We start from the raw sequence: 9,318 nt of genomic DNA, 5'->3' as shown, positions 1-9,318 counted from the left end.
TGAATTTTTTTGTTTGGAAAAAAAATTGCATAAAAATGCTATTTATGCTAAAATGTCACTTGTTAAATTGCAATATAGGTATTACTCCTAAGTGAATATTTTAATGTACCAATTTTAATTTTAATATAAACATGTACAAACAATAGTAAGGAAAAGCTTTGGGGGGTTCTCAATAATTTTAAGTGTAAAAGTGTCAGAGATCAAAAAGTTTGAGAAGTGGTGAACCACACATGATTAGGTGACAAGTTCAATATTTTTAACTTCTCAGAACAGTAAATAAGTTTTATTTCAACTCTGTACATTTCATGATTGTTTTAAAATTTACAAACAATTTCACATGTAATCTTAAATTTATTCTCATGAGAAAATGATTGCCACCTTAGGGCTTAATAGGGTGTCAAATTAATCCTACCCAGTGTAGAACGTTCCCCAACCTGCCTCTCTGTCCCTCAGCTTTGCTAAACAATTGTTCTCGAGTTGCAAAGTAACTAGGAAATATCACTGTTGTAAAACAGTGGAGAAAAATTCTTCAACGATCACTCGTGGGGCGGGAGGTGAGTCTTCTCAACGGACCCTGAACGGTGACTCCTGGGTTTTCCCTGACTTCCATCAACCTAGCCTGGCGCAAGTCCCGTGCCGCCCTCCGCAAGCGTTCTCCAGAACCGCGGACTGCACGCCCCACGCCCACTGGGGGCGCCCAAGCTCCGCTCACCCTCTCCAGGTAGGAGCGGGCGTGGGCAGGACTTGGCGGCCAGCTCCGAGGCACCTGACGTCAGCAAGTACCCCAGCAGCGCCCCGGCCACGCCCTTTCCCCCGCCTCCTGCCGACGGGCTTGCCCTGGGGCACGATTGGCTGGCAGTCGGCGGGCGAGTGGCAGCCAGGCGCCTGCCCGCTTGCGGGGCTTCTCCTCAGCGGCGTCGCAGGGTCCAGTGACCACCTCAGCCTCCCTCCGAGGTCCGTATGGCCTCAGGCTCTCCGAGAAGGTGTCCCCACGCTCCCCGAAGGCTCTGGCGCGTCTCCGGAAACCGCGGTCAGGAGAAGTGGCACCACCGCTCGACAGCCTAGCGCGGCCGTGACGTCAGGCGGGCGCGAGCTGCGATTGGCCAGAGCATGTGGTGTGGGAGGGCGCTGGTGCAAGTGGTTGGGCGCGCGGCTCGGGGGCGGAGCCAGGGAGCGCCGAGCGCTGCTCTCCGAGCTCAAAAGGGGCGCGCTCCTGGGCCGGCTCGCATCTCAGGCCTGAGGTACGCCGGCATGGGTGGGAGGTTGCGGGGTGGACTGGGAGCACACAGGACGGGGCGTGGGGACTCTGCGAGCCGCGGAATTTGGGTCACCGCGGCGCCCACTCCCCCTGGGCCCCGGGTGCCCGGCTGCAGGCGGGTGGGTTCTGGGGCAGGCAGCACTGCCAGCCGTGGGAGTCGGCGTCGACGGGGACGGCGGTGGGCGCGTGGACTGGGAGGGACTGGGCAGGGTTTGGTGGCCCCCGCGCCGCGGCTGCGGACTCCGCCTGGGCTCCCTGTGCTGCGGGGAAGATGGTTAGAGAAATGCTGGGGCTGGTACGGGAAGTCCGGCGTCCCCTGCGGAACCGGCCTGAACCCCTGGTTACTGCAGCGTGGGCGCCTTCACTTGTCTGCCCTGGCAGGAGGAGGTCAGTCCAGCCTTGCTCCTCCAGTTGGAGGGCGGGCTTGCAGGTTTTGTGTCTTGGTATCCGTGTGCCTGTTTTAAAGGAGTGAGAGTGTGTGTATCGGAAATTATGGAACAAGTTCTTCTAGCTTTAGGCATTTTAGACTTTGCAGGAAAGTGTAGAAAGCGCTTTAATAACTGGTTAAGGGGAGAAGAGTTGCTCATTGGGAGCATCCTGGGCTCATATTAACAGTTTTAAGTTTAAATCATATACGGGTGATTTACAGTACCCTAAATGAGTCTGGATTGCAGGGCAAAATCTGGCCTGCTGCCAGTTTTTGTTATGTCCCATGAGCTCAAATGTTCTCATTTTTAAATGAAGAAGAATCAAAAGAAAATATTTTGGAACACGAAATTTAAGTGCAATTCAGATATCAATTTCCATAAATGGATTGATTGGAACACAACCACGCTTAGTGTACACGTTATGTGTGTTTGGGGCATTACCTAGTTCTTGCATTGCTTAGTCTACAAAAACAGAGTTGATAATGTCTGGCCCATTATAGAAAAAAAGTGCCAAGCGCTGCAATGACATCCATTGAATATAGTAAATTTCGCCTATTTAGAATGAAATTAGCTGTGGAAGAATTATTGAAACAGTCACACAAATTATTTTACTAATTAGGAGCCCAGATTGAAAAAGACTGAATTAAATCTCACTGGGACATTGGTAAAAAGTTTTGGAATGTTTAGCATTGAAAAGTGAATTCAGCAAACATTGGTATGCAGCATTCTTGAGCAGCTTTGTAGAGGCAGGGAATGGCAAAAATATTTGACTCTGGAAACACGGAATCCAGAAGTCAGTGTAAAAAAAAAAAAAATAGGTTGGGGCTGCATCATAGATGAACAAGACTCCTTAGGAAGAGGGGCATACAAAGGAAGAAAGACTGTCTATGAAGTGCTACAGAATCTCAAGTCAAGAATTGGAGTAGAAGGCTGGGATATAGCTTAGTTGGTAGAGTGCTTGCTTCTCATGCACAAGGCCCTGGGTTCAATCCCCAGCACAAAAAAAAAAAAAAAGGAAGAAGAAGAATTGGAGTAGGGTGTTGAGTTGGCAGTTAAGAGAGTGATTGTGGTAAGTGATCAGCTGTGATTATCGGTAGGAAAAATGATGGTCAAAATAGGGCTGACCAGTGGGCCAGCAGCATTCCTGCAGGAGCCCAGTGAGTATGAAGAGTGGCAAGGCTGCAGATTGGAGCAGCAGTCATAATTGATAATCCGTGAAATGGCCAAATTCATTATTGGGCTCAGATCTAGAACTGCTCCTTCACTAGGGTTCTATGACATTCAGAAATATGATATAATGGACTTTCTTTCTCTTAATATTAGTGTTTTAGGACAGATCAGACAATTTGTAACAATGCCTGAAATAAACACCAATCATCTAGATGAGAAACAAGTCCAACTCCTTGCAGAGATGTGTATTCTTATTGATGAAAATGACAATAAAATTGGGGCTGACACCAAGAAGAATTGCCACTTGAATGAAAACATTGACAAAGGTATTATTATTATTTTCTAGGCATTTCAGGTTAGCTGAGAAAAGTACTCTGGTAAAGGAGATTCATTCTTTCTTTCGTGGTGGAGGGGAAAGGCCAGGGGAGTGCTGCACCACTGAGATATATTCCTAGCCCTAGGAGATGCAATTCTTAATCCTGTATCTTATATTTGATTCCAGTTATGTGATATAATAAAAATCTGCCTTTCTGCCTTCCTTGGTTAATAGCTATTTCCACTTCATGTCTTTTGCTATACAGGTTTCGTGTAAAACTGGGAATAGACTAATTTATACCTGTTGAGCCTTTAAGCCTTTCTTTCTAATGAATGGAGAGAGGCAGGTATTGTAAAGGGGTGCATGTGTCTTCACAACTCCCCCAATAACAGAAGACTAATGGCCTAAGCTGAATATCTCTGAAAAAACATTTGGCCTGTAGCAAAGCTGCCAAGATCACTATTTCTTTCACTTGGCAGCTAACTTCCTTGCTGGTATGCCAGAACTCTTCTCCATTATAGCACAAAGATTATTCGAAGGTAGAAGACTATGGGGAAAAAAGCAAAAATGGTAGCAAGTTGCTAGTAGTATTCTGAATTGCAAGGAGATAATTGGGCAAATAATTGGTATTTTTTGACTAATGGTATTTCTTTTGCTTTCAGGATTATTACATCGTGCTTTTAGTTTCTTCTTATTTAACACTGAAAATAAGCTTCTGATACAGCAGAGATCAGATGCTAAAATTACCTTTCCAGGTTAGTACACTTAATGTACAAGGTAGATTTTTGGGAACTCTATATTTTATTCTTTATCACCAAACTTCCTGGAGCTATGTCAAAAAGGAAAATCCTGGGAATGACATAATTTAATATTCTACATAAAATAAACTTACAGAATGTGTGCAGCCTAATTAAACAGCAGTAAAGAATATATACTCAAGGGATAGGGGGGTGTGTGTGTGTGTGTATAATGTTTTGTTTTGTTTTGTTTTGTTTTTGTGGTGCTGGGGATCCAACCCAGGGCCTTGTGCAGGCACTCTACCAAATGAGGTATATCCCCAACCCTGTATATATGTTTTCTAAAACTTTGGGTCTTCTACACATTTTTGTCTTTTCAGTTAAGGAGGCATTAATAAAAATCTTACCTACAGATGTCCATTTTACAAAACAATTACTGATAGCCCATTATAACTGATTTTAAAACCCTAAAAGATCTTTTAACTTATTTACCTGTTAATTCATAAAACTTTTTCTTGATCTTTCAGACCTACCTTGAAGAAAAGTTAATTTATACCTGTATTAACATTTTCCAGGTTGTTTTACCAACACTTGTTGTAGTCATCCATTAAGTAATCCAAGGGAGCTGGAAGAAAATGGTGCCATCGGTGTAAGGCGAGCAGCACAGAGGCGTTTGAAAGCTGAATTAGGAATTCCTTTGGAAGAGGTAACCAACTTTATTGAGCAGTTATATAAGCTGAAAAATAAGTGTATAGTAAGACTTTTTAAAAAATATATGTTAAAAATTCTTTGGGGGGCTAGGGTTGTAGTTCAGTGGCTGAGCGCTTGCCTTACATGCGTGAGGCACTGGGTTCGATCCTCAGCACCATATACAAAAATGAAGGAATAAAACGGGGATATTGTGTCCACCTGCAACTAAAAAAAAAATTCTTTTGGCATCACTGGGGACCGAACCTGGGACCTGAGACCTTGCACATACTAGGCAAGTGCTCTACCACTGAATATCACTTCTCAGCATTTCACTCAGTACTGAAATCAGTTGATTTATTAATCAGTCTATAAAATTGACTAATTGGTCAAAACAATGATGGAGGGGCTGGGGTTGTGGCTCAGCGGTTCTATTGCATGTGCAAGACCCTGGGTTCGATCCTCAGCATCTCATAAAAAAAATAATAATAAGTGAAATAAAGGTGTTGTGTCCAACTATAACTAAAAAATAAATATTAAAAAAAAAAAAAACAATGATGGAGCCAGGTATGGTGGCACATGCCTGCAATCCTAGCAACTTGGGAGGCTAAGTCAGGAAGAGCACACCAGCCTTAGAGATTTAGCAAGGCCCTCAGCAACTTAGCGAGACCCTGTCTCAAAAAATTAAAAGGGCTGGGGATGGAGCTCAGTGGTAAAGCACCCCTGGTTTCAATCCTAGTACCCCTCCCCCCAAAGTGGCTATTTTCTTGTGGAAATTGTAGAATCTTGAACTACAAATCTGGTTGTGCAAATTGAAATAATTCAGTTTGCAAGCATGGTGGTACCACCTATAATTCCAGCTATTCAGGATGTAAAGGCAAGAGGATCACAAGTTCAAGGCCAACCATGGCAACTTAGCAGGACTGTCTCAATTTTTCAAAAAAGGGACTAGGGGTGTAGCTCAGTGGTATAGTGCCCAGGTTCAATCCCTAGTTCCAAAAACAAAAGCAATGAAAAAACCCTTTTTACCCCTGCTGTTGTCCTATGTATTTGTTTATTTTTACTGGTTCTTTTTAGTTATACTTGACAGTAGGATCCATTTTGATATAATTATACAAGCGTGGAATATATTTTAGTTAATTTAGACCCCATTCTATTTAAAAACACCTAGGTAAATAAAGAGTATGACTGTCTCATCTAGTTAAAATGGTAAATTTTTTCTCCAAAAGTAAATCTAAAACATGAATGTTATATTTCTAGTTTAACTACTGTTTTTTTAAGTAATTTTATTTTTAGTGCATTGTGGTTATACGTAATAATGGGGTTCATTTTGACATATTCATAGATGCAAATAACATTTTTCTCTATTAGAATGTCTAGTACTATTCCCTCCCCTTCCCTCTCCCTCATCCTCTTCCTTTTCTCTAATGGACTTCCTCTTTTTTTTTTTTTTTTTTTTTTAACAATACCTTTATTTGTTTATTTTTATGTGGTGCTGACGATCGAACCCAGTGCCTCACATGTGCAAGGCTGGTACTCTACCACTGAGCCCCAGCCCCAGCCCCAGCCATTTTTAGGCCAGGGGGGTACTGGGATTGAACCCAGGGGTGCTTTACCACCAAGCTCCATCCCCAGCTCTTTTAATTTTTTGAGACAGGGTCTCGCTAAGTTGCTGAGGGCCTTGTTAAATCTCTAAGGCTGGTGTGCTCTTTCTGTCTTAGCCTCCCAATTGGTGTGTTACACATAATATTGGAATGAATTGTGATGTTTCTAAAATTTTTTGAAAAAAAATTCAACTATGTTTGGTTCTATGAAAAAAAATTTAAAACATGAAACAATGTAATAATTTTTCCATTTATCCTCAATAAGAGAATAATACCTTAGAATTTTTAATGCTACAACTGTACTGCTGTTCAAGATATTGATGAAATGTGGTGAGTTAATTTTGGATTACTTCTTGTTGAGGTTTTAATATTTCTTTTTACATACTAGGTTCCTCCAGAAGAAATGAATTATCTAACACGAATTCACTACAAGGCACAATCTGATGGTATCTGGGGTGAACATGAAATTGATTATATTTTGTTTATGAAGAAGAATGTAACTTTGAATCCAGATCCCAATGAAATTAAAAGCTATTTTTATGTGTCCAAGGAAGAACTAAAAGAACTTATGAAAAAAGCAGCCAGTGGTGAAATTAAGGTTACTCCATGGTTTCAAATTATTGTGGACACATTTCTCTTTAAATGGTGGGATAACCTGAATCATTTGAATCAGTTTGTTGACCACGAGAAAATACATAGACTGTGAATGTGTAAATGAATGATTATTGAAAATTTTCCTTATCTAGTAAACTTAGGATGGTTTTATTGTTGTTTTAAAATTGGATTCCCCATTAGGACAAGTTTCATGATATTTGGATACATTACAACCAGAGTTTGTGTGGGGGAAAAAATTCAGTTGGCATATAATTTTGTTTCACACCCCATCTACATGCACTGTTATTTGTAAAAAACATTTATGAGAGAATTGTAAAATGAGAGAGCAAATAAAACGTGAACTGTCCAAATACACGGTTATGACAAATTGAAGAAATAGTAAAGTTCTTCTTTTTTTTTATATTTTGAAAAATATTTTCAGAACACTCTGCTTGCTGTTGGCCTGGTGCTTTATATATAAATGAATTTGTATCATAATCCAGAAAAATGAGCAAAGAAAACTGTTTGCTTAGATCCTTTAAAACATTTCCTTATTAACAGATTAAACTGTCAGAGCAGGTTTAAGGAAACCTGTGCACAGCCAACTCTGGGTATCCACACAGGTTTTGTTTTGGGACTCCCTTCATACCAAAATCTGCAGATGTTTAAGTCCGTTAGTTTGCCTATGACCTACACACATCGTCCCTTACACTTTAAAACATCTCTGGATTATTTAATAATGTAAATGTTACATAAAGAGTTGTTACACTATATTGTTTAGGAAACAATGGCAAGGAAACGTTTAATACACATATGATTTTTTTTCCAAATATTTTTAATCTACAGTTGATTGAATCCTTGGATATGTAACACAGATGTGGAGGGCCAACTGTATATCCTAATTTCTGTCATTCTAAATTGATTTTGTGATTCAGCCTTTCTGAAAGTATCATTTTGATACTTAACAGTCAACTGTTAACTTTTGGTAATGATTTTTTTTTTAATAAATTTTCTTTTAAAAAATATTTACAACTTTGCAAATTTTTACAGTGCAAATTTCTTACTCTCTGTTGGGAATTGCATCATACATTATAGGGTTAAGAAAACTATAGGCACTATGGACATTTGTTCTGGATAGTTCTTTGTTGTAGCATTAAGCAGCATCTCTGGGCTCTACACATTAAATGTCATGACAACCAGAATTACACCAGATACTGCCAATATCCACTAGGGGGCAAAGTTGCGCCTTGGTAAGAACCACTGTTCTATATCTTTAGTAGGGGAAGAATAGCGTGAAAAATCTGCATAGATTCAGATTATGCAATGGGTGTATGTTAAAAATGTACCTTGATTAATGCACTTTTTAAAATTGCCATAGATTTCTCAAATTTGAAATCTTAAAAATAGTTTTATTATCTTTAAATGCTGTATAATAATAATAAAATTATTTCTTACAAAGCTAAATGTTTTATAATTCAATTTCTTGTTCATCCTGAACAATTAACTTATAACTTAAGACTGTGTAACAAGTATTTTATTGAGAAGCAAACACAATAAACAGTTACCACATTTTAATACTGTTGTCTAGTTTGTCAAATATTAATAAAATAATAGGTTAGACCTCTATTTTTTTTTTTTTGGTACCAGGGATTGAACACAGGCATTGCTTAACCATTGAGTAAAATCCCCTGGCCTTTTTATTTTTTATTTGAGTCAGTTTTGCTAAGTTGCTTAGGGCCTAAATAAGTTGCTGAGGCTGGCTTTGAATTCGCCATCCTCCTGCCTTTGCCTCCTGAGCCACTGGGATTACCGGCCTGCGCCACTACATCCAACTCCATCTATAGTCTATATTTTAATATTTTTAGTTATAGATGGACACAATGCTTTTATTTATTTTATGTGGTGCTAAGGATTGAACCCAGTGCCTCACACATGCTAGGCAAGCATTCCACCACTGAGCTACAACTGCAGCCCTGTCTATAGTATCTTTTTTTTTTTTAATGAAAGAATTTTTTAATATTTATTTTTCGTTTTCGGCTGATACAACATCTTTATTTGTATGTGGTGCTGAGGATCGAACCTAGGCTGCACGCATGCCAGGCAAGCGCGCTACGCTTGAGCCACATCCCCAGCCCCTGTCTATAGTATCTTAAATATGTTAAATGCCATAAATTTCAAATAGTTCTTTAGTTTTATTTTCTAGGAAGTTTTAGACTCCTCACATGTGATTACTTTATAGCTGCATATAAGGAGTAGCTACTAAATTGGACAATGCAGTCTTAAATTGCTACCTGGTGCTTTGTAAGTACTAGCAAGTGTCAGATATTACTGTTACATTACTAGTGTGCCACTGCAGCACATATACGCATAAATGACTTAACTCCTTTGAACCACTGCCTTTTTATGAAGAATAATATTCTCCTGGAATATACCTACTTCTGACCCTAAAGGCAAGAATTTAGGTATGTTCGTTCTAAATTTGAAAGCTAACAGATTTTTAACTTTTTTTCATAAACTAAAATTC

The 9,318-nt window shown here is 39.8% G+C and overlaps 1 protein-coding gene across 1 annotated transcript; it reads left to right on the top strand.

The window, feature by feature from the left end:
• The first annotated feature begins 828 nt into the window (after positions 1-828).
• Positions 829-8,369, top strand: Idi1 (isopentenyl-diphosphate delta isomerase 1). Its single transcript, XM_027948046.2, has 5 exons — positions 829-1,241; positions 3,010-3,182; positions 3,835-3,927; positions 4,485-4,615; positions 6,589-8,369. The coding sequence occupies exons 1-5, from the start codon at positions 1,111-1,113 to the stop codon at positions 6,904-6,906; spliced, it is 846 nt and encodes a 281-aa protein (XP_027803847.2). The 5' UTR covers positions 829-1,110; the 3' UTR covers positions 6,907-8,369.
• The last annotated feature ends 949 nt before the right edge of the window (positions 8,370-9,318 follow it).

Source organism: Marmota flaviventris, chromosome 12 (genome assembly GCF_047511675.1).
Source record: "Marmota flaviventris isolate mMarFla1 chromosome 12, mMarFla1.hap1, whole genome shotgun sequence".
In the NCBI taxonomy this organism is placed as follows: Eukaryota; Metazoa; Chordata; class Mammalia; order Rodentia; family Sciuridae; genus Marmota; species Marmota flaviventris.
This window is presented reverse-complemented; position numbering and strand designations above follow the sequence as displayed.